The sequence below is a fragment of the Giraffa tippelskirchi genome, chromosome 4 (genome assembly GCF_054371585.1).
Source record: "Giraffa tippelskirchi isolate mGirTip1 chromosome 4, T2T-mGirTip1v1.2.pri, whole genome shotgun sequence".
In the NCBI taxonomy this organism is placed as follows: domain Eukaryota; kingdom Metazoa; phylum Chordata; class Mammalia; order Artiodactyla; family Giraffidae; genus Giraffa; species Giraffa tippelskirchi.
In genome coordinates this window covers 116,914,656-116,941,270 of record NC_137278.1, presented here as the reverse complement: position 1 = coordinate 116,941,270, position 26,615 = coordinate 116,914,656, and the positions used below count along the sequence as shown (strand labels likewise).

General features: G+C 36.4%; 1 protein-coding gene across 5 annotated transcripts in view; it reads left to right on the top strand.

Moving 5' to 3' along the window:
- The window catches only part of SLC6A15 (solute carrier family 6 member 15), a 53,511-nt gene extending 27,478 nt beyond the window's left edge, over positions 1-26,033 (top strand). For 4 of the 5 annotated variants that reach the window (XM_081596145.1, XM_081596144.1, XM_081596146.1 and 1 more), the window contains exons 5-12: positions 88-269; positions 7,800-7,910; positions 11,172-11,413; positions 11,516-11,708; positions 12,596-12,788; positions 15,894-16,053; positions 23,117-23,279; positions 24,647-26,033. In XM_081596145.1, the coding sequence (XP_081452271.1) occupies positions 88-269; positions 7,800-7,910; positions 11,172-11,413; positions 11,516-11,708; positions 12,596-12,788; positions 15,894-16,053; positions 23,117-23,279; positions 24,647-25,018 (1,616 nt within the window). In that variant the 3' untranslated portion in view covers positions 25,019-26,033. Of the gene's footprint in view, positions 1-87; positions 378-7,799; positions 7,911-11,171; positions 11,414-11,515; positions 11,709-12,595; positions 12,789-15,893; positions 16,054-23,116; positions 23,280-24,646 lie in introns of those variants that run through there. The other variant, XM_081596149.1, reaches the window with a different exon arrangement.
- The last annotated feature ends 582 nt before the right edge of the window (positions 26,034-26,615 follow it).

Below are 26,615 nucleotides of genomic sequence, written 5' to 3'. Positions count from 1 at the left end.
GAATTGATTTACAGGCTTACTGGGGGAAAAAAATAGCCTCATTACTCTTTCTAGTCTGAAATGATTGTGTTACCTTTCTTTCTACAGTTGTAGAGCCAGAATGTGAAAAAAGTTCTGCTACTACCTATTATTGGTACAGAGAAGCACTGAATATTTCCAGTTCCATTTCTGAAAGTGGTGGCTTAAACTGGAAGATGACCATCTGCTTGCTGGCTGCCTGGGTTGTGGTGTGCTTGGCTATGATCAAAGGCATTCAGTCTTCTGGAAAAGTTAGTATGTCAGAGCCCCTCCTGCTTCTGCTAAACATCTAATCGCCATTCCTGGGAACTATTCCCACCCCTGGCCCCTCTCAACTGCATATAAATAAATCTGTCTGAGCAAGCTGCCACTAACACTTCAATCTAGGCAGTTAATTAAAGACTGGTAAAAAGTGGTGTTTTTTTTAAAAAATGTGTTTAGACCAAGGAAAGGACACAAATAAAGATGTAAGTTTTTTTTATCATGAAATCTAAAATTGTTTATAATCTTTCCCTATTCTATCAAGATCTGTTTTGAACTTTTTTGTCAACACTTAAAAGTCCTTTCTTTTTGCTGGTATCCAGCTGAACCTAATGTTTTAGTTGTCTGATTAGTTCCAATCATGGAAATTGGAAAATGTAGTAGAATAAAGAATTTGTTTATGTTATTTGTGTTATATCATTTTTTTTCTCTGCTATAGGTACTCTAGGGAATAGTTGCTTACAAGATTTTAAAAGTCCATTGTGGAGTGTTTCTTAAAAATCTGAACATTAGGTAGTTATAATAATCTCAACAAGAAACTTAGAGTAATATAAAAGACTAAAGGGCATGTGGCCAGGGCAAATGGAAAATTTTATGAGACTGTGGTTGAGAAAGACATTAAGTGAGTTCTAGATACCCTAGGAAGTCAATCAGATAATTTTTTAAAAGGATGTGTATTAGGAAAGTAATTGTTATTCACTGTTTTGTTTTCATAGCACATTTCCCCCTCCCCATTGACATTGTTTTAAAGCTCTGTATTTCTTTTGTCTGGATCACAGCAAGAATTAATTTTAGTTCTTCTCTCTGCCCTGTAACAATCCATATCTCTATTGTTTTCTTCTTTTCCAGGTATAGATCTGATCATATATCTTTCCAGGCTAATATATTGCCACTTACCATCATATACTGACTAGTAAGAGTGGGAAAAATTGTATTAATATAGCAACAGCAGCAATAGTGGTAATAAATGATGATGAAGATGATTCTGACAATGATCAGAGCAGGAACAATAACAGAAGCCAATATTTATTACATGTTTACTTTGCAGTAGGCACTGTGAAAAGTGCTTCATATACTTTATCCCATTTAAATCTAAAAAAAAAAAAAACCTCTAAGAAGTAATTGCTACTCTCAGACCTGCGTTACAGATAAAAAAACAAGTTTGTGGAAACAGGTAACTAGCCCAAAGAATAATGGTTAGTAAATGTTGGTCCCTGGAGTCAAACCTAGCTCTGTCTGAAGCTAACAGCCACATTATTGAACTGCAGCGCTATAACCTCTTGCTGTGACAGCTTTCCCCCACTAAATAGTGAACTCTTTTAGGCAAAGTGTGTGTACTTCATCTTTGCTTCCTGTTGGTTCATATTTAATTAGAAATGTTTGACAGTTTTTACAGCTTGTAAATCACAGCTGATTTTACATTTAGCTTCCTAATGGAACTTCTTCACCATTTTCCTTTGCAGAAATGAATATGGTAGATAAAACACCTGAGTATTTTTTGGTCTTTTGTAAATGTTAGTGTATTCTGTGATTAAATAAGTTCACTTAGTTGGTTCCACTTGGTGTGTCTTCTATAATGTCACAGCCCCAACATAGTCAGGTTTTAAATAAAGGAGTAGATTCCTAAGCCAAATCTAACCACATTTATAGGCTTCCTAAGATAATGTCATTTGATAGAATAAGAACCAACTGTGGCCAGCCAGGGAAGTCCAAAAATCCCTCTGCTCAAGTCTTAACACCACATTTTATTTTTTCTTTGTCTGAGTATGTGTCTTATCATTTAAAGAAAATACTCATACTTTTCTTATCACATATTTGGGATGTTTTTCTTATGTAATATAGCTTTTCTAGAAAATTTAATACAATTTCTAGACTATATGTGATTTATTATTTCAATGAGAAGGCTTAGGGAGAGGCTAGTTTTTCAGGAGATTTTGAGGAAAAAATTTAGTAGGCACAGATAAGAGAGACAGCTGTAAGTAAAATGAACAAAGTTATGAAAGTCTAAATGTATATTTGCTCATTCTGAACCAATGAGCTGAATACAATAAGGAATTTATTAGGAATTATATGTAAAGCTCTATTTGTCTGCCAAACAAAAAAGCCTCTGAATAAGCACACCAATGCAGTATAGAGAAATATGGTTTAAAGATAATGAAGTTTAAGGTTAGTATGTGGAAAAAAAAAACAACTAAGTGTATTTAGCCGCTAAAAGTCAGCTAGTGATATGCTTTGCCAACACACACACACAAACAGAATGCTAATTTGAAACTGCATGAATTAAGACAGGAATGTGACAGTCTCATTCTCCGTTAGGTCAGGTAGGCACAAGTCAATTGAATTATGCCTGTAATACAGGATTTTTACGAAAATCCTTATTTTCTTCTTTGTTATGGACAAGAACTATCTTAGCTTCGTAATCACAATATTCAAGTAGTTAAAGAAAAAGGGATAAGCCTTACTTATCCCGTGTGGTCACAGAGAGTAGAACCATGGTCAAATACTGGGGATTATGGAGAGTGGTGGGGTGGTGGTGACTCTTCAAGGAAAGGAATCTCTTTCAGCAATCAAGCCTGCTAACAATGAAATTAGTTGTCTGCAGTGGTAGAGACTCGGCGCTAGCGGAAGTGGTTCAATGGAGGTTTTATGGCTGCATGGCCCTTTGTTGGATCTTCTGTGAAGGGGATGGCTGCCCCAAGGGAGATGGATAGAAATGAGAAGCTCCAGGCTTTCTTTATCTCTAAAAGTAATATTTTCCACTGATATTGCTTTGCTATCAGTACTACTACTGTCCCAATTAAACACTCTGCATACATTAGCTTGTTTAATCTTTCTATCAACCAGATGATTTACATGTTCATATCCCCATTTTACTGCAAAGTTAAGCTTAGGAAGAATAAATAGAATTAAACAACTGGTAAGTAGCAGAGCTAGAACTAGTCTATGAAATCCTCAGAGAGAATGACTGTCTGAAGGTGTGTTTAAACATTTTAAGATTAAAAAGAGAAAAACAACTTAATGATTTCATATGTTTACTGTTTTTCAATAGTTGAGTGGAACGAAAGTATTTTCATATAACATTTGGATTTGTAAACTTATCTCTTTTATTGAATGTCCTTGCTGTGAAAGGCAGTTCAGTTTTGGAATTCTCCAGGTCAGAATACTGAAGTGGGTAGCCTTTCCCTTCTCCAGGGTATCTTCCCAACCCAGGGATGATCAAATCCAGGTCTCCCACATTGCAGGTGGATTCTTTACCAGCTGAGTCACAAAGGAAGCACTTTTAAGGCCCAGAGAGTGTTAAAACCAGCCAAAGAAACATATTTCATTGTTTTAGTTCCCAGTTCTTAAAAAAAATACTTAAGAGTCATTCATGTACTCACTGAACACATATTTACTGAGCACCTACTAAGTGCTGGGCACTGATCTAACTCTGGAAGTGCAGCGGTGAACAAGGCAGACAAAATACCTGTCTTCATGGAATGTCCATTCTAGTGGAAGAGGCAGGCAATAAATCATAAAATATTAACAGGTAACAATGCAAAAAATAAGGAGAAAGTGTTTCAGAGGTACCATTTTACATATAGTCAATTAGATTGAATTTAAACTATTTTCAATAATATTATGCAACTGACAATTTTAGTATTCTGAGACTCATTAAATGAGAAGAATTTGGGTTTAAAAACACAAAATGGATACCTCTGTAAGATACTGACTTAAGACTCATCTTTAAATCTCAGAATTAATAAGTAAATTTTTAATAAGTAAATATTTACTAAATATTAATAAGCAAATATGTAATAAGTAAATGTTTTATTTAATATTTAATAAGTAAATATTTAATAATAAGTAAATATGTAATAAGTAAATATTATTAAGTAAATAATAATAAGTAAATATTCATTAATAAAATGAAAGTAAATATAATAAGTAAATATTTAATAAGTAAATATTTTAAGTAAATCTTTTATTTAATAAAATTAATAATGTAATAAGTAAATTATTTAATAAGTAAATATTTTACTTATAAGTAAATAAGTAATCATAAGTAAATATTTAATTAGTAAATATTTTATTCTTTTACCTGCTCACAGAAGGAGAAATTTCAGGTGTGACCTACCTAATACTGCTTAAATGTTTTCATGTTTAAAATCTTGACTGTCACTTTTCTTCATGTTATATCCAACATGAAAGCTTTGTGTTCGTTTTTGGACAAAACTAAGCTAGACTCTTATCACTGAAGCCAGATGAGTGTCTTTAAGAACTCAAATACTTGCTGAATTAATAAATGAAGCTTGAATTGTCTGATCATATAATTAGTGCATCATTTTTTGAAGTAGTATAGAATAAAGGTGAGGGTTTTCTGTTTTTTTAGAGAATGTGTACAGAAAGGAAAATTTCCTATGAACTGGCTCTTAATGTACAATATTTTTGAGTATCAAAGAATGTGCAAAGGATAATAGGCCACCCCGCCTTTATTCACATAGAACCTATAACTTGATGGGTGAGACAGATAATTACAGCAGAATACATGCAGTAAAGAGTTGCAAATAATAAGTGCATGATAGCAGAGAGGCAGCCACTGAAATTAACCTGGATTTGGGGGAGGGCTTCACAGAGGAAGTAAATTTGGGGCTAGAGTTTGATGGTTGAAGAAGAATTCACCAGGAAGTTCAGAGAGAAGACACCAGAGGCGTCGAAAGCAGCATGTGCAAAGCCCAGAGACTGCTCAGTAATCCTGTGTGACTTTTACATCCAGTTTGTGCAGCTTGTGGGAGGCGAGGCCTGAAAGGTTAAGTTGACTGCAGGTATTAAAGTATTTATGGACGCTGGTAAAATGACTGGCTGTTACTTAACAAACAGTGTGAAATATTTGAGGGTTTTTTAGCAGTTCATTAACACCATCAGATCTTTAGAAAGATCATTCTGGTAGTAGTGTGGGTGATGAATTTCCGAGATGGAGGGGAGAGCTGGCAGGGAAAATCTAGAGGCAGAATGAGCAAGTGACACATCATTGAGGATGAAAGCAAAGGGGCTTGCGTGAAATTTGGTCAGTTTAACTCAATCAGTTGGTTATGGGATGTGGAAAGAGAACCATATTCTGGTGATTTAGAGTTGTTTAGCATGGGCAAATATGGCTCCAGGAAGAATCATTTACTTCGTTAGCTTCTAATTTGAAATTATGTTAAAAATATACCGAGGTACATCATGTCAATTGGAAAAAAAATCATTACCAGACTATCCAGATTATTGTAGTGTGCAGCCTTCATTTTCACTTTTAAAATAAATGGGTTAATAGAAGGCCTATTGTCACTTGGTTGTTGTTTAGTCACTCATTCAGGTCCGACTCTTGGGACCCCATGGACTACATGTAGCCCACCAGACTCCTCTGTCCATGGGATTTCCCAGGCAAGAATACTGGAGTGTGTTGTCAAAGGCACCAAATTTTAGTTCTGTTAAAAAAAAAAAAGACAACAACAAAAAGATAAACTATTGTGCAGAAGTGAATCCACCCTTCTAGTTAGCTTCAAGATTTGAAAGAAAAATCATAAAAGGAATAGCTGCAATTCAAGTGAGACCAAGGCTACTTGAATAGATATTGTAGACCCACAAATTTAAAGGATCCTAAAAGTAGGCAGAAAGAATGAAAAGTACTCCATCTGAAAGCATTCTTGATTTTTAAAAAATCAAGAAATGTGGATGAATGGATGCAATTTAAAATTTAGACCATTCTGAATTGATTGAAAAATTTTATTTCTTTATAATTAAATTAGAATATTATTACTTTTAGAGGAATATAGGTTCTTAATTATGCAGAGATTTTATTTGTAATATTTTTAATAATATTGAAATACAGTTACAAAGTATACAGAATAGAAGCGAAAATTATTGTGCTGACTTCTCTGTTGTCTGTCTGCAATTATTACAGGATTCAGTATCTCTGACCTGCCTGAGTCATCCTCTGCTATGGCAGTTTTTCAGTTTTTTCCTCCATTCTTCTCACCTTCCCTCTATTCCTTCCCCCACAGATACATAGCAATACCTAAAATGTGTTAACAACTCTGTTAGATGTTTGGGATTGGTAGTGAGCAAGAGAGAAAAGGTCCTTGCCTTCACAGAGCTTATATTTCAGTAAGGGAGACTGAAAATTAACAAGTAAATACAGACGACAATTTCAGCAGTGTTAAGTGCTGTCAAACCAAATCAAAATAATATCATTAAAGGTTCATGGGACATAGGGAAGGGCATTTAAGGGCCTATTGGATGGGAAAAAAAAGGCATAGTCTTATTCCGAGTGTTCTATGAAGATTTGAAAAGATGAAGATGAGAAGTAAATAATAAAGAGGAGCAAGTCATAGGCAGGTGAGGAAAGACAAGTGCCTCAGACTTAGGGCACAGTCTGCTCTGGCCCTGAAGCTGAAGAGCTTGGTTTCCCTTAGGGCTGAAGCTCAGGGGAAGAGTTGGAGGGCAAGCAGGTAGGCAGCCTAGTGTAAGCCTTTGCAGGACAGAGCCATTTGCATTTTGTTCCTACTGTATTAGAGATTCCTGGAGAGCATTTAAGCAGGGAATGAAATAGCCCGGGTGATAGTCTGGAAACCAGGAAATTATGAACCATGCAGAACTACTTCTGGATGTTGACTTTAATAACTGTTGGGTGGTGGGAGATAAAGATCGGTGGGGACAGCTTTGGGGGAAATCCAGGATTTTAGAAACCACATGGAGAAGATGTCAAGCAGGCAGTACATGTCTGGTTGGGACAATGGCTTTTCTATGATAAACATTTATTTAATGATGACTTCTGAGGTAGAAGTCTATTGTTCAAGTTCTATAGGAGCCTTAACAAGGACCACTGTCTAGAAGGTTTACAGAATTATAATGGAACTTTGCTTAATTTTTTTTAAAAAAGGACTTTTGCTATCTAAAACTATAAAGTAGGTACTTGTTAAGGAGTTAGTGTCCTTTTGCTTCTCTTAAATACTGCTTGTTTGTGAACTGTGTGAACTGTGAGGAATCAACACTATTCAAGTTATATCACACTTACGGACTATTTTAAAGGAGATTAAATAAGGAAGATTTCCCATTTTTTATTATATCCCAAATAGATCTTAATGAATCACACCAAATCAAGACTAATAAGCCATTCTACTATGATGACTAAACAATGTACTAATAATATTAATTATTATATTATAAAAGGGTCATTTTCACAGTATGAAGATACGAAGTGAAAGTGTTAGTCACTCAGTTGTGTTGAACTCTTTGCAACTCCATGGACTGCAGCCCGCCAGACTCCTGTCCATGGAATTTCCCAGGCAAGAATACTGGAGTGGGTAGCCATTCCCTTCTCCAGGGAATCTTCCTGACCCAGGGATTGAACCCAGGTCTCCCGCATTGCAGGCAGATTCGTTACCATCCGAGCCACCAGGAAAGTCCAGTATAGAGCAGCACAAATAATCTTTAAGTATGAGAAAGAATATAGTTGTTAGTGTGTCTCACCTGTTTTCATCTTTCTTCCTTTGCAGATCATGTATTTTAGTTCTCTGTTCCCATATGTGGTACTTATATGCTTCCTAATCAGAGCACTCCTTTTAAATGGTTCAGTTGATGGCATCCGTCACATGTTTACCCCTGAGGTATGTACTGTATTTCCAGTTAAGGCTTATGATCACAAAAGCTTTATGTTGTCAAAATGTTCCCACAGTTAAATTTAAGGGATAATTGTTCTAACCTACGTGCAACAATGTGCACTAAACTATTAAATTATAGCTGCTATGTTAACCAGCCTAGTAAAAGCAAGGCTTTTAGATATCTATAATTATATCTAACTCTCTCCAATTTTAAATGTCCCACTTTATCTAGAGTAAGTTTCACTATTTAAACTTCAGAAGTTCCTCTTTTACAATAAATTAACTTCTCATTTTTACACTGGTACAATTTAGAACTTATCAATCTTTACTCTTCCTCTTCTATTTCAGTGGTTTTTAACCTTTTGTGACATGGACTCCTTTGCAAAAGAAAAAAAACCAAAAAACAAAAAACTGATAATAGGATCTTCTTACCAGAAAAAATAATGAACATATTAATTTGTTTAGTGTCTTAGGAGGTTGACAGAATTCCTAAAGTCCATGGACCCATATTAAGAATGCTATTGTACTCAAAATCAATCCTGTCTTAGAAAAAATTCAAGGTTTCTTGTTCTGTTTTGAGGTTTTGTATTTTCTAGAATAGTATTTATATTAGTGTGCTTGGGAAGTTCTGTAATTTTTATAAATGCATATGCATTTCAGGAAAATTCCATTAGGTTTCTTAAAAGGCTCAGAACTTAAACTCTGTCATTCAACTTAGAGCTGACCTCATTGTAGGGCTCATTGAACCTGATTAATCAATCCTTGTGGACTTATCATATTGGTTTGATAGGAAAAAATCAAAAACATATTTGAGGTGCATATAGATTTTGGATATTCACTGAGATGAAATAATACTTCGATTAGCATGCTAGCACTATCATAATCAGACAATGAGTTATAAAAACACAATCTCAATTTAGTTCAGAAATTGGAAGTTGTCTGAAGGATGACTGCACCAAGCATTGTGCTGAGAGACTTGGGGAGAAGATTTTAGCCTCCCTGAAATTGTCACTCCTGTGAAAAAGAGGCTGTGTTTTTTGAGTATCTGGTTCCAAGTTGGGTTCTGTTCATTCTCAAGTAGCAAAAACGTTGACATTGTGATCTGCTCCTCTTCTGTTGTTCAAAAGTCCTGAAGAGTTGTTGGAATTCCTCAGTGAATAATTAGTTCACATTTATGAATTTCAGCTATATTATCATCTAAATCAGCCACCAAATGGGCCATACTTAGTTACCACAAATATTTCTCTTTTACAATATAAAAAAAAAGTTTTCTGAGTTTAAAACAACTAGCTTTGGTGTGAATTCCTGGAATATCACCTTTCTCTAGGTTGGTAACTGTGACATGATTCTAAATATTTGATTTAAATAGATATTTTAGAATCTAGATACTTGAATATGACACTTTTACATGGTCCCCATGTTTAAAACTGCAATACTTGGTAAACATTTTAAACCAGAACTGGAAATAATTATTAAAATATAGTGAATTACTTCTTCAGCTCACTTTGGACTATTGATAAGATTGTTATTAGGCCACTTTAGGATGTGATAGTTAATATAATAACAATAAAAAGTTGTCAATTTCCTTTAAAGTTGTTTATGTAAGGGAGAAAGTATTCTCACTGAATATTCTCAGTCAATGCGGATTTAATTTCTGAATTGGAAATAATCAGAATGTCTTTAGTAAATAGGTATTGTCTGCCATCTAGTGGAAAAGTAGAGATAGACAGTTGAATGAGTTCGGTTTTCATTTGCTGATTGTGTCCAACTCTTTTGAGACCTCATGGACCGCAGCATGCCAGGCTTCCCTGTCCTTCACTATCTCCTGGAGTTTGCTCGTGACCGTTGAGTCAGTGATGCCATTCAGCCGTTTCATCTTCTGTCACCCTCTTCTCCTCCTGCCCTCAGTCTTTCCCAGCATCAGGGGCTTTTCTAATGCTTATCAGCGTAGCTGTTACTATAATCCATATATTAGCAGTTATTGAGGACTCAGTGTGGTAGGCAATGTGATGAGTAGTATTTACATGCTTTGTTACTCTCATCTTTCAGTTGAGAAAAGTTAAACTCAGAGTGGACAGGCAACTTACCCTAGGATGCACTATTTTTAGATTATTAAATGACTGTCTATGGAAGTCATGTTCTTAACCACATCTGGCTTTGTTCCCAATAAAGGCAATTTCATTGCAAAGGTGAAAAGAGATAAAATACCAATTTAAGTACTACTGTTACTGAAATCAGAGTTAACTGTTTATTGAGGTCTTTGCCCAATATGGCTAATATTAATTGTGCCATTTAAAAGGTTTATTTACATACAGTGATAATGGTTTAAGAAGTAAAGCAGAGTTACTTGAAAAATATGTTCAGCACAGATTCCAAACTTTAGAACTCTGGATCTGAAAGGGTCTTTATAGATTATATGGTTGAATTACTTCAATTTTCAAAGGAAAAGCTTTCAGGAAACTACTAAATGAAAGAATAATACCTATGTGAATATGCAAAGTACAAATAGTTCAACTCTACCCAGCTTATAATTATTACCTACTTTGGCTGTTAGACTTCACCAGAAAACACAAAACTTAGGGCATTAGTTAAATAAAATTTATAACTTTTATGGCTAACTGGTTTATGTTGCTTTGGAAAGAAAACAAAGACAGAAATAAGTGAAGATAGTTCATTTCTCTCTCAAATATTCTTTGATTTGTCCTAAAGATATTTAAAATTCCCCATATGACTTTTTTCTCCATGTAAGTAACATCTCCATCTAAAGGTTCAATAGTCTATGGCCTTTCTTATTCATTTTCCTTGTATAATTCCTCAATGAAAAATTTGTTCTTTCTCCTTAAGAACAGATAATCCTTGTTTTGAATTATCTTTGGATGTGTGTCATTATGATATCGAAGAAGGCAATGGCAACCCACTCCAGTACTCTTGCCTGGAAAAATCACATGGACGGAGGGAGCCTGGCAGGCTGCAGTCCATGGGATCGCTAAGAGTCAGACACGACTGAGTGACTTCACTTTCACTTTTCCCTTTCATGCATTGGAGAAGGAAACAGCAACCCACTCCAGTGTTCTTACCTGGAGAATCCCAGGGATGGGGGAGCCTGGTGGGCTGCCATCTATGGGGTCTCACAGAGTCGGACATGACTGAAGTGACTCAGCAGCAGCAGCAGCAGCTTTATGATATATTTAAACAGAATCGATTCCTTGTAGATTGTTGAGAAATAATGTTTTGCAGCTGACCTCTGTTCTGTTTAATTTTAAACAGCTTGAAATCATGCTGGAGCCGAAGGTGTGGAGAGAAGCTGCAGCTCAGGTGTTCTTTGCCTTAGGTCTGGGATTCGGTGGCGTCATCGCCTTTTCAAGCTATAACAAGAGAGACAACAACTGCCACTTTGATGCCGTTCTGGTGTCCTTCATCAATTTTTTTACTTCTATCCTGGCAACACTGGTGGTGTTTGCAGTTCTGGGCTTCAAAGCAAATGTCATAAATGAGAAATGCATTGCAGAGTATGATCATTAATTTCCTTTAGATTTGATAGTATAATTGTATCTGAAAAAAATCTCTTCCCCAAACCCACAAGTGTTTATTAATGCTGTTTTACTTTTCAGAAATTCAGAAATGATCATCAAACTTGTGAAAATGGGCAACATTAGTCAAGATATTATTCCCCATCATATCAACTTTTCAGCTATTACTGCAGAAGATTATGACTTAGTTTATGACATCATTCAAAAAGTGAAAGAAGAAGAGTTTCCTGAGCTTCATCTCAATGCCTGTCAAATTGAAGATGAGCTCAATAAAGTTAGTAGTCTATGTTTAAGCACTAAAACAATTCTCATTAACTTAAAATATGCCTTACGCAGAAGACTTCTTTTAGGAAAAGGACCTTTAAAATGCCTGTGGAAGGGCATGCTGTTTCAAAATTCATCTTTATTTCAAAACACTCTCTGAGAGCATATTTTCTTAAATCAAAAAGGTTTGCTTTACTTTAAAAAGTAGTTTCACTGATGAAGCCATAATAATTTAAAATATGAATATAAATAAGGTGATTTTCACATAGAAAATGAAATTAGATATATTTGCTGGTATAATACTTAACATAAAACTTGAATTATGATGACTATTTACATATTGCATAATTGTTTGGACACATAAATAATATTTCCCATCTTAATAGTTGTGTTTTTTAAGTCATGATTAAGTCCTTTTTCTAGCCACTGTCATATATTTGAATAAACACAATATAAGGGAATGTGAATAAATAGCCTTGCATAAATTGTCACCTTCTCTTTACTTTACCAAAAAGGAAAATATAATGAAGAAATTGGCCATTAATCACTTGCTTTAAGATAGCTAAAGGTACCTGAGACTAAACATAAAGAATCGTGTGCAGGAAGTTACAGATGAAGCCATCATTAACACAACAATCTTAAATTCCATAAGGAAAGATTTAAATAATAACTTACTCTTAAATTTTTAAATGTTGGCTCTATTTATGGTCTTTATGAGATAACATGATCACCCTGAATTTTGTTTAGAGGCACATTTCTTAGGAGACAGCATGGTGATATCAGTGTGCTTATTTCCAGTAACTGCCCCGTATTATTCAGAGTTTCCCTGCCTTTTCATATGCATAGCCAGCACTGCACATGGCTCTGACTAACATGGTTATTCTATATATCTTACAGGCTGTTCAGGGGACTGGTTTAGCTTTTATTGCCTTTACAGAAGCGATGACACATTTCCCCGCATCTCCCTTCTGGTCAGTGATGTTCTTCCTCATGCTGGTGAATCTAGGGCTTGGCAGCATGTTTGGAACCATTGAAGGGATCATCACACCTGTTGTGGACACATTCAAAGTGAGGAAAGAAATCCTCACCGGTGAGCTTTTATGTATTTGACTTTTCATTGAACTGATAGCAGGTCATTTTACTCTTGGTGACTGATCAGAGATGGAAATAGGAAAAGTGTTTATTTTTAAAGTCCACTTATTAATATGTCTCAGAAGTATTTGTTGTTTAGGGATTAATTTATATAATATGCAAATGAAAATGTAGATCATATTATTATTAACTACTTATTAGTTATCATTTATTATATTGCTCTTTATTAGTAGTAATGTCATTATGAAGTGCTGGTACTAGAAAAAAGTCAAAGAATGTTCATGTATAATTTTGTATTCAAGTCAATAATTATAAAAAAAAGTTCAGATCATTGGATTTTTCAAAAGTGTATAGCTGACATTGACAAATCTAAATTTAGTTTTCATATGAAATAGCAATTGTAGCCTGATAGAAGCTAATATATCTAGGAAGGAAAGATAATAACATGATTTATCAATATTGACGGTTGTTAATAAGTCCAATCTGCAAGCAGTTATTAAAGTACTGGCTGTGTATTGCATCGTCCTTGCATTTGAGGGATACCAAGGATATAAGAGAAATTACAACAGAGATGCAGACATGTAGGAGAACCTCTCCTCTAAACAGAATGCTTCTGCTGCTGCTGCTAAGTCGCTTCAGTCATGTCCGACTCTGTGCGACCCCATAGACGGCAGCCCACCAGGGTCCTCCGTCCCTGGGATTCTCCAGGCAAGAATACTGGAGTGGGTTGCCATTTCCTTTTCCAGTGTATGAAAGGGAAAAGTGAAAGTGAAGTCACTCAGTCGTGTCCGACTCTTAGCGACCCCATGGACTGTAGCCTGCCAGGCTCCTCAGTCCATGGGAATTCCCAGGCAAGAGTACTGGAGTGGGGTGCCATTGCCTTCTCCGTCTAAACAGAATAGGACTGATAATTAAAATCAACATGGGTAGATAAAACTTGTATTATGTAATATAATGACAGCATGATAAAGACTTTACATGTTCTACAAATTAAGAAGCAGCAAAGATCATCTAAATATATGAGGGAACTATCAGCAGAAGGCATGGAAATTGAATGAGACAGGGCAACGGTCTTCTCAGAGGTCAGAGGATAGTTTTAGTTAGTAAGCACACCCAAACAGAGACAAAGAAAGCAGCAAGGAAGCTGCCAGACCAGAGTACAGCAACAGTGTTGGTAAGTGACGCAAAAATTAATTGGAAAAAAATATACAGATGATCTTGAATGCTGGCCAGTGGTGCACAAGCTCCCCCCCAGGCTCTGTTCTTAGCTCTGAAAGATTCAGTAGTCATTTACGTGTCAATAACTCTCCAATGCATATGTACCCTTATCACTCATTGCTCTGCTTAGTGTGCCTCTAAACAATTTCAGCAGTTTGTCAGATACTTACATCTAGATTTCTTTAATTCAGTTGGATACAAATGAGAAATGTCTCTTCCTTTTCCTGAAAGGCACACTCTGCTTCTGCAGTTTCTATTTATTTTAAGGCTATCAATATCCTCTGACATACAGACTAAATAACTGTCATCTTTGCTGCTTTCCTCATCTTGCCCTGTATCTCAACCCTCCTGATATAAGAGGCCTGGCAAAATTAAGGGAACAGCAATAGTGTGTGTGTGTGGGGGGGGGGGGGACACATGGGCGTATTTGCCAACTCCCAGTGGAAGAAGACTTAGTAGATCAGAGTAAAGAGGAATATACTCTCTACTCCCTTTACCTGTATTTTGGGATCATACTTGTACTTCAAGTCATTTACTTTGAGGAAATGTTCCCCTATCACCTTTGTCAAATGTTTTTGTCTCCTTTGATATGACAGTAGGACTTAGATCTAAGTTACGTATTGTCTGTTCCTCTCACCTCATCAGCGAAGCTCTCAGTGTCTGTACCACCTAGAGTACACTTTCTTCCCACTTATACTATGATGCAATTAGGCGAGAGTGAGTGTGATACAGGCCATGGTTCAAATCTAAGCTCTGCTACTTCCATCCTGAGACTTTGACTATGATTTGCTGTGACAAGCATTTAAATATTTCAATATGTGTTAGACTCCAAGTGAATGCTCTTAATGCTTTTCCTTTTCTACCTGATGTGTTTATATATAATATTTACTTATGGATGATGTAACTCATACCACTAGCCTAGCACTCACAAGATGAAGGAAATGGCTTAATTTAACCCATACTTATTGAGATTGCTAGGGAACCCCCATTGGATGGAACCCAGACATGCCTGTTTTCTCTCCTTCTGAACTGCCTCCACCTGCCCCACTTCTGTCATTTTTACTCACTTCTGCTGATAGGGAGTTGAGAAAGACAGCCCAGTCATCTCTTGTATTTGAGGGCTTCTCTACTAACACACATGAGAGAATAAAGAGTCTAACAAAAATATATGAATAGTAAACGGATTCCAGAATGCTCTCTAAATTTCTATAGTAATGGTATCTGGTTGGAAGTTTCTGCATCTTTCTGCAATACTCCTACAGAAACTCCTTTTAGACTATTTTTCTTAATTAATTGGAGAATTTGGTTGCCCAACCCTGTCATAACTGTATTTCCAGTTCATCTGCCCAGGCAATATCAAGGTAGAGTATGAGTTACTGCTAAGGGGTCTATGCTTTAAGAATAATCATATTTCAATCAAATAAAAAATATATGTTATCACAGTCTTATAAGGCACATTCATCTCATGATTAATTTGCAATTTCAATATTGCTTCCAAAACTAGAAAACATTATTAAAAGTAGAAATGACCTATGAACATTTGCTGCCTGAAAAGGTCACTTTTCTATTAATAATGAGACATGGGTTTGGAGATTTATACTTTTATTATCTTCTCTGTTTTGCCTTGTTTGTTATTTGTGCTTGGTACATACATTTCCACAGACTCAAGGAGATGAATTGAGTTACTGTCCTACAATGAATTCATATTAAATATAGGGCTAAATTCAGGTAACTAATTCCCAATATATTCCATGGTATCAGGAAAAGTATCCTATTCATATTATTGACAACTTAGAAACAAAGTGCATATAATAATTTATATTGCAGTTTAAAAGACTTGATTCTGACAAGGTCTTATTTTTTTTAATTTATTCCTTTTGTTCAGTTATCTGCTGTCTTCTGGCATTTTGTATTGGCCTGATATTTGTGCAGCGCTCTGGAAACTACTTTGTTACAATGTTTGATGACTATTCTGCAACCCTGCCTCTGCTAATTGTCGTCATTTTGGAGAATATTGCCGTATCCTTTGTTTATGGCATAGATAAGTAAGTATATTCTCTTATGCATCCATTTTACATCTCTGCTTTGGAAAGACTAATTGTTAATATGTATCTCACTTAGAAGAGGAGAGAAATGACTGGAAGAAAAAACTTCCTTGCTACAAAAATCAAATCTTTTGCAGGCTCTTCTCCATTCAACAGTTTTAACAAAGTACATCTCCTTATTAGGTGATGAGATAGAATGGTGTTGATGATAATGAGGTTTAGGATTCTGGAGCTTTGATTTAATTCTGGTTATCAAATAGGAACTTCTAAGAGCTTGTGTATATTGGCTAAGTTCCAAGAATCCTGTTAAATTGTTTTGAGCCATTGTTATCTCCATTTCACACATAAGAAAATGCAGGCTTAGTGAGACACCAAGTGACTTGCTCGTCACACACCCGAACAGAGGCAGAGCTGGGATTTATAGCCGTTTTTGTGCTGTGCTGTGTTTAGTTACTCAGTGGTGTCCGACTCTTTGTGACCCCATGGACTGTAGTCCACCAAGCTCCTCTGCCCATGGGGATTCTCCAGGCAAGAATACCGGAGTTGGTTGCCATGCCCTCCTCCAGAGGATCTTCCCAACCTAGGGATTGAACCCAGGTCTCCTGCATTGCAGGCAGGTTCTTTACCATTTGAGCCACCACAAAAGCCCATTTTTAGAAGGCAATGGCACCCCACTCCAGTACTCTTGCCTGGACAACCCCATGGACAGAGGAGCCTGGTAGGCTGCAGACCATCGGGTTGTGAAGAGTCGGACACGACTGAGCGACTTCACTTTCACTTTTCACTTTCATGCGCTGGAGGAGGAAATGGCAACCCACTCCAGTATTCTTGCCTGGAGAATCCCAGGGACGGAGGACCCTGGTGGGCTGCCGTCTATGGGGTCACACAGAGTCGGACACGACTGACGCGATTTAGCAGCAGCAAAGTCTATACTTCTAATTATGTTCACAACCTGTTTTATAAGAAGGATTTTATTTTGTTATGCTATAAAATGCCTTATTTTATCATGTTACACAATGTTTTGTGTAACAGGACCATTTTGGGAAGATATATATATATATATATATACATATGTATATATATATCACTGCTTCAAGATATATACAGCATTCACTATATATAACATATTTATGGAGTCATGACTTGAATTCACTAGATGCTTAAATCTTTAAATTATATACCTGCTTGGTCTGAAAAGTATGTAAACTTGTGTGAAATGAAGCATTAGAGTAATCTCAGTGAAAAACATTTCTGGAGGCCTTGTCCAATATCCTTTAAATTTGTCGTCTTCAGTTAGCATGTATGGATTAAGGCAATAAGACCATCAAGCTTATTAGAGGTTTCTCTGATGCAGGAATAAGTTCACTGAATGAGGACCAGAGTCCTCTTCAACAACATAAAGAACATTATTGTACTGAGTGAGCTTTGTGACAAAACTTAGAGAATATTTTATTACTGTTAAAAGCTCCAGGCAAGGAAAGATAGGGAAACTTACATTTAATGATCATGTACTAAATAGCAGTAGTAGTAATAGCTGTATATTGTTTAGTTGCTAAGCTGTGTCCGACTCTTGCGACTCCGTGGAGTATTACTACAGTGTAGCCAAAGAAATGATCAAGAAAATAAAAAGATAATCTATTGAATGAGAAAAATATTTGCAAATCAAATATCCAATAAGGGGTTAATATCCACAATGTATAAGGACTTATAACTCAGTAGCAAAAAAAAAAAAAAAAAACAAGTCAATTAAACAATGGACAAAGGACCAGAATTTTTCCAAAGAATATATACAGATGATCAACAGATACATGAAAAGTTGTCGACATCACTAATCATCAGGGGACTACTATATGTATTGTCTTAATCCTCATAACAGTATTCTGTGGTGACTAATATTACTCATATCACAGATGTAAAATTGGCCTGCCTTGTATAGGAGGACACAGTATCTTAGTTGTAGAGCCAGGGCTTTTAACTTTAATTTCAAAACTAGATATTTCTATAGTCTACTGAGCTACCCTCAACTCCTCACCCGCACTGCATTGGAATTTGATATTATTATTGGACTGACCTATGGATCAGTAGAATCATAACTTAGTTTTCCATTTATATTGTTCATCATTTACAATAGGCATAGTGGTAAATATTTCTTTTTAGTAGTTCCTAAATAATAATCATTATTAACAACAAGAGGAATAATATTACTAATAATACTTAATCTATAAATTTCTGCTGTTTGTAAGATAGTGTGCTTTGCATATGTTGTCTATAAGCCTAACAATAACTCTCCAAGATGGATATTATCTTTCTTGAGAATGCCAAAAATGAAGTTCAGAAGGACTAAGATATACATTTAGAAATTATGGAGGTATGATTTGAAACCAGATCTGTTGGTCTCTAAAGCTCGTATCTTGTCCAAGGAGCACAATTAGAATTCTTCTGTTCAAAATGCTCTTATTTAATTACTTTTCCCTCCTTTAAATGTCTGCAGGAATCTTATGTTCCTCCTGTTCACCTTCAGTAGTGTCATTAGCTCACTCAGTTCTGCTCTGTCATCTGCCATGCTTACCTAATTTTCCAGAGACAGGGTTGAGAGAAAGAAGCCTTCCAAAACCTAAACGTTTGAGTTAGCAAATTCAAATGCAGAAAAAGAAATATTGTATGAGCTTCCCTGTAGCTCAGTTGGTAAAGAATCTGCCTGCACTACAGGAGACCTGGATTTGATCCCTGGGTTAAGAGATTAGGAAGAAATGTGATTGAGAGAAAATGAGAAGGAAGATCCTGTGATGCTAAAAGTGATGGCTGCATAGATTGCATTTCCCCAAGTTTCCTTTTTAAAATGAAGGAGAAAAAGAATGACTAGAAAGCGAAACCAAATACCCATGGACACTGGAAAGAAGATATTCCCGTGAACCCTCAAATCTGAAAGGTTGGGACAAACCACTGGCAGCCACAGAACCTGTGCGGTATCACATCCATGTGGGTGATGGTGGAGGATACACAGCTGGGCCTCTGACCGCTCTCTACTCACCCCCAGGTCCTCTCTGCAGTGTGTGGTAGGCTGATTAACCTGAAGATAGTGAGCTAAACCGGGAGAAATAGTATCTTTGCCCTTGTTTAGCAGAATGCAGAGGGATCCAAACACAACAAGACCATCAGTGCTGGAACAATCTGGTCTCTAAAATCTTGGAATGAACAACCCAAAGTTCTCTACCAAGATAAAGCTCTGCACTGAAAGCAAAGTGGTGGGAGCAAAACCTGAGCTGAGCAGGAGACCGGTAGTAGAGGCGTTGGAAAAGGAACTCCAAGTAAATGTGAGAAAGAGAGCAGAGGTTAAAAAAAAAACAACTGAGAAATTATGAGGCCGCCTTTTTTTTTTATGTTTTTATTTTTTTTATTTTTTAATTGATTTATTTATTTTAGTTGGAGGCTAATTACTTTACAATATTGTAGTGGTTTTTGTCATATATTGACATGGATCAGCCATGGGTTTACATGTGTTCCCCATCCTGAACCCCCTCCCACCTCCCTCCCCGTCCCATCCCTCTGGGTCATCCTGTTGCACCAGCCCTGAGCACTTGTCTCATGCATTGAACCTGGACTGGCGTTCTCTTTCACTTATGATAATATACATGTTTCAATGCTATTCTCTCAGATCATCCCACCCTCACCTTCTCCTGCAGAGTCCATAAGACTGTTCTATGCACCTGTGTCTCTTTTTCTGTGTCACATATAGGGTTATCGTTACCATCTTTCAAATTCCATATATATGCATTAGTATACTGTATTGGTGTTTTTCTTTCTGGCTTACTTCATCCATCTCAATAGAACTGATTCAAATGTATTCTTTTTTAATGGCTGAGTAATATTCCATTGTGTATATGTACCACAGCTTCCTTATCCATTGGTCTGATGATGGACATCTAGGTTGCTTCCATGTCCTGGCTATTATAAACAGTGCTGTGATGAACACTGGGATACACGTGTCTCTTTCAATTCTGGTTTCCTCAGTGTGTATGCCCAGCAGTGGGATTGCTGGGTTATATGGCAGTTCTATTTCCAGTTTTTTAAGGAAACTCCACACTCTTCTCCATAATGGCTGTACTAGTTTGCATTCCCACCAACAGTGTAAGAGGGTTCCCTTTTCTCCACACCCTCTCCAGCATTTATTGCTTGTAGACTTTTGGATAGCAGCCACTCTGACTGGCGTAAAATGGTACCTCATTGTGGTTTTGATTTGCATTTCTCTGATAACGTGTGATGTTGAGCATCTTTTCATGTGTTTGTTAGCCATCTGTATGTCTTCCTCGGAGAAATGTCTGTTTAGTTCTTTGGCCCATTTTTTGATTGGGTCTTTTATTTTTCTGGAATTCAGCTGGAGGAGTTGCCTGTATATTTTTGAGATTAATTCTTTGTCCGTTGCTTCGTTTGCTATTCTTTTCTCCCATTCTGAAGGCTGTCTTTTCACTTTGCTTATAGTTTCCTTTGTTGTGCAAAAGCTTTTAAGTTTAATTAGGTGCCATTTGTTTATTTTTACTTTTACTTCCAATATTCTGGGAGGTGTGTCATAGAGAATCCTGCTGTGATTTATGTCGTGGAGTGTTTTGCCTGTTTTCCTATAGGAGTTTTACAGTTTCTGGTCTTATGTTTAGATCTTTAATCCATTTTGAGTTTATTTTTGTGTATGGTATTAGAAAGTGTTCTAGTTTCATTCTTTTACAAGTGGTTGACCAGTTTTCCGAGCACTATTTGTTAAAGAGATTGTCTTTTCTCCATTATATATTCTTGGAGGCTGCCTTTTTTGATTACTTTGCAAAAATAGAGAGGAGGGGCTTCCCTGGTTGGTCCTGTGGTTGAGAGCCTGCCTGCCAATGCAGGGGACACAGTTTCAATCCCTGGTCTAGGAAGATCCTGCATGCCATGGGGCAGCTAACCCTGTATGCCACAACTACTGAGCCCACACACTGTAGAGTCTGCTCCACAACAAGAAGGAGAAGCCCACACACTGCAACTAGTCGTCACTGCTCGCCACAACTAGAGAAAGTCCGTGCAGCACCAAAGACCCAAATGCAGCCAAAAATAAGTAAATAAATTTTTTAAAAAATAATGAAGCAATGCCCATCTATCCTTCCCTCTCCAAAATTCAGGAAATTTGATTTCACTTAAATGTGGTTAAATCATAAAAAAAGGCCATTGAAAAAAACAGAAAGGAGCAGAATAATATTCCTTCAGATAACAAATCCACACAAGCAAAACAGATGGAAAACTAATAATATTTCAAAATGAAGTTGAAATGAATGTTGAAAAATGATAGAAGCCACAAAAGAATAGCATATATCAGTTATTTTAAAATTGAGAAATATAATAATTAGAGACAAGGGAGATTTGAAAACAGAGGTGATTGTACTCAGGAAATAATTGTGGATAACAGAAAATCACTTAATAAATGAAGTCAAATTAAAACAAAAACAATAAGTACAATATATATCTCCTCGAGAATTAGAAGCTAGAAAGGAGGAATACTTTTTAAAATCAAAAAGAAATAACCAAGGATAAGAAAATGAATAGAAACAGCAGTTAAGCAAAGATGATTCAACATTTGTACAATGAGGACCTCTAAAAGCAGTGGCTGGAAAATAACTCAAAAACTGTAATTAAGGAAACTTACCGAAGCAAATAACTTGAATGTCGAAAGGGCAAATGATATATAGTTGGAAAAAACAGACATAAAGCTGACACCAAGACAAAGCCTAGGATGTTACTTGGAGGAAAAAGAAAAACAAAAAAAAGCATGCAGGTAAAAAAACAGTACAAAACAAATATTTACAATAGAAAAGTCTAATAGTCAACAAAATTTTTGTAACAATCTTACATAGACATATTTATGATTTTTGAAGAAAGAAAATGTAAACTACAGATTTTAAATTCAGCTGACCTGACATTCAAATATAGTGACCACAAATAATTTTAAACACGCAAGAAATTAGGGAATATATTTACTGTGATCCCTTTTCTAAGAATCTACTGGAAAACTAGCTTTAGACAACCAAAAAGTCTACAGAAACATTAGTACAAGACTGGTGGATGGGCAGTACATATTTTATCTCGAGTTAAATATTAAAGGATATAAACTAGAATGTAATGGAGACATGCACCTGACAGTGTTAACATCATACATCTGTAAGGTGTGAATCTGGGGAATTCCTTGGTGGTTAGGTGGTGAGGACTTAGTGCTCTCACTTCTGGGGCCTCAGGTTTGATCCCTGTTCTGGGAAATAAGATCCCACCAGCCATGCAGCCAAAAAAGAAAAAAAAAAAAAGCAAGTCTTATTTCAGGTAAATAATGTGTCAATAACTTGACTTCAAAAATCAAACACATAAGTCTAATCAATACTCAATCTAAGTGCTAATTCACCGGAAATAGAAGGATCCGATGCACTTGCGAAGCCAACAGTATAGGGATGCAATTATTAAAGCAAAATCTTAACTGGGAAACAACAGGACAGAGTGCCCAGCTCATTTAAAAAAGAATGATAGAAATGATAGAGATGTAGGAGGCACTTAGCAGAGATGAAAAAAGGACTTGAGAAAAAAAAAATCAAAGAATCATAATGTGTGGACCCTCTTTCAATTAAATGACACCAGACTGAAAACAGAAATGAATGTTTGAATCAGTTGGATTGGATGATGTGAGGTAATTATCTCTAAATTACAAAAAAAAAAAAAAAGAAAGAGAAACAAGGAAATTTTAATGTATTGCAAGTATTTTGTTCATAGCATGGAAGGTCATCAGTTGGAGGAGACTTTTCAATAATTGGCTTAAGGAGACTTCTTCCAAGTGAAAAGTACAGTACACTGGTTCCATTTTACATTATAAATGTTCTTAATTGATAAGTCATCTTCCAGTATGACTTTTAGATTCAGTATAAAGTGTCATAGGGTATCATGTTTAACCCTGGTCAAACCATTGATATAATGCACATTTTAAAGGACATTTAATTTAGCATATTTTAATATAGCTACCTTAACTCGAGGAATAATTAAATTCTTTCTTTCTATTTAGGTTTATGGAAGACCTAAAGGATATGCTGGGCTTTGCTCCCAATAGATATTACTACTATATGTGGAAATATATTTCTCCTCTAATGCTGTTATCACTGCTAATTGCTAGCATTGTGAATATGGGATTAAGTCCTCCTGGCTATAATGCATGGATGGAAGATAAGGTAAAATAAAAAGAAGAAAGTCAGATAAAAGAATACACAAAATGTCACTTTAGAGGTTTTCGGCTTTCACTTTTTTCAATATAGTTTGCTGTTTAATGGGTGGTACTGCTTTTATGCAGGGATCTTAAGATTTATGTTTTGTTTGGCCACAAATATGTATGTTTTTTTATTTGTAGTGAATATTTTTAGTACATAAGAAACATTGACTTGGACCTCATTAAAGTAATTTTATCCACATCACCATAGATGGACTAATAATCATTTAGGCTTTTGATGCTAGAGAACATATTGATGAAACCACCAGAAATAATTTTTCCTGCTTAAATTTGTGAAATCATATCTGAGACACTCTATACCAATGCAAATATGCATCAACCATGTAACATAATTTAAATAAATATTGAAGTAGAGTTTTGCTATAACTGCCTTCTAGTAGCCGTGAATATTCAGTTTATGTTCTCAAGCTGCTACATCGTAATGCAATCACAAGATATATATTATCTATTAGAAAATCAGAATGCTTAATTTTTAGAGCTACCTCTGTCTTTTATTCTATGGTCACTAATTCTATATAACAACAACTAAATTCATGCCTAAGTCTGCTATCCTTTATCAAAACCCTTGGGGACAAATGTAGTTCAAAATTTAATTTCAGATTCTAGAAAGGTAATGTGGAGAAGGAAATGGCAACCCACTCCAGTATTCTTGCCTAGAGAATTGTGTGGACGGAGGAGCCTGGTGGGCTGCTGTCCATGGAGTCGCACAGGGTCGGACACTACTGACGTGGCTTAGCATGCATGCATGCATTGGAGAAGAAAATGGCAACCCACTCCAGTGTTCTTGCCTGGAGGATCCCAGGGACGGTGGAGCCTGGTGGGCTGCCGTCTATGGGGTCGCACAGAGTCGGCCATGACTGAAGCGACTTAGCAGCAGCAGCAGAAAGATAATGTGGCACATATAACACATATCCATTGCTTGGTAACAATGACCCACAATTTAATGACTGAAAGCAGTGCTGACTTATTATTTCTTAGGGTTGTGTGGATAAGCTGGACGATTCTTCTCTGGGTCTTCCTTGAATCAACCCAGGCAGTTGACTAAACTCGGAGAGCTGGGCTCTCTCTGTGTGAGCTTTCATTCTTGACTTCTTCCAGACATTATGGGCTCAGGGCAGCATCTAAGACACAGAGGCAGAAATCATCAGGCTTCTCCTTAGAAGTTGCTTACTGTCACTTCCACAGCAATTTATTAATCAGTCACAAGACTAGCCCAGATTCTTTGCTTATAAACCTGAGATAAATATAATTTTTTTTAGTGATCCTGCAGAGAACTCTAGATGATTAATAATTATTTTTTGACTCTAACAGGCATCTGAGAAATTTCTGAGCTACCCAACATGGGGGATGGTCATCTGTATCTCCCTGATGGTCCTGGCAATACTGCCAGTCCCGGTTGTCTTCATCATCCGCCGCTGCAACCTGATAGATGATAGTTCTGGTAATTTAGCATCTGTGACCTATAAGAGAGGAAGGGTCCTGAAGGAGCCTGTAAACTTAGAGGGAGATGATGCAAGCCTCATTCATGGCAAGATATCAAGTGAGATGTCCTCTCCAAATTTTGGTAAAAATATTTATCGAAAACAGAGTGGATCGCCAACTCTGGATACAGCTCCCAACGGACGCTATGGGATAGGGTACTTGATGGCAGACATGCCAGACATGCCGGAATCTGACTTGTAGCTGGAGGTGGGGGGGCGGGGGGACAGAAATCAGTGAGTGTTATTTGGTTCATTTTTATTAATGAACATTGGCTCTACTAAGAGAAGCGTCAGACTTCGCTTATCAGAGGGCGATCTCAGGTGTTCCATGGCTGTGATCTTTAATCCTAATGGTAAGGGTAAATTTAGTTTGACCATTCCTTTGGATTCTTCTGTTTACATTTGAGCAGAAAGAGTCACAGACAAAGCGTACAATAACTGACTGAGGTCCACATTGGTCGGAAGTTTTAAAAATACTTCTGGCATTTTTCTTTTCCAGGGATTCCTATCTCTAAAAAAAAACAACAGGTGTTACCTCAGTTTCTAACAATTTCTGGATGTCATGCTATGGGCAACTCAAAAATGGTAGACTTCAAAATTGATTGTTTGCCTTCAGGGTAACCCCTAGGATTAAAATGAACAGTTCTGTAAGCTGGTGCCACTGAGCACACTTCCATGATCATATCATGTAGATAGACTGCACTTATTTTGGTAGCATTGATACCTTCTTAGGCTATTAGTTGAAGAAAACTGCAAAGTATTTTCTTATGTAATAGCTGTATAGAGCAATAGTATCAAAGAATAAGAAGGCACTGATGCTGGGATGAAAGGTGAAATTCAGAAGTGACTGGGGATCATGTGTGTGATGGGTGTATATTTTGTGTAAAATACATGTATGTGAAAATGATCTAAGAATGAGTCACTCAGCACTCTCAAGAATTATGCTGATTCTGCATTTTTCTATGCCGTGTGCCTAAAAACCTACTTGATATTTATTGTGGTTTCAAGATTACTCATAGTATATTTCTATAATATACTTGCAGTGTACATAGCTATATATTAGTACTCTAAGTACTGATTTGAAAACTTGAAGCAAGATGGCATTTTATTTCATATCTTTCTGTTTTGCTTCTGTTTTATGCAAATATAAATCCTTTTTTAAGTGATTGTTAAAATTGTATGGCATTACATTTTAAGCAACAAATAAAGTTCAAAAATGATGTTTGTTTCCCTCACAATTTTTCTTGTGCTACCTGAATGGGATAGTCTTGCACCTCTGTCAGCACTTAGGCATTTCATAATAATTAATCATCACATTCCAAGTGGGATTAATAGATTAACAGAATTACCACCACGTTAGGGACAAAAGAAAAGGAGAGTATTATGGTTAAATGGTGTCTAATATAGTCTCACGGGCTTCCCAGGAGGTTCAGTGGTAAAGAACTGACCTACAATTCAGGAGATGTAGGTTCAATCCCTGGGTTGGGAAGATCCCCTGGAGAAGGAAATGACAATGCACTCCAGTATTCATGTCTGGGAAATCCCATGGACAGAAGAGTCTGGTGGGCTACAGTCCATGAGATCACAAAAGAGTCAGACAAGACTGAGCAGCTAAACAACAACAATAACAATGTAATCTCACAATTCTTGGAAAAATACTTATGGTGTCCCAGGAAATCACATGCAGAGGTGACTGCTTGCTGGATCGGTATTGTCTCTGAAGTGTAGAAAAGTTATGATGATTTCTATGAAACTGTTGTATATATGAGGTTGGATGAAGCAGAACTCCATTGAGTGTC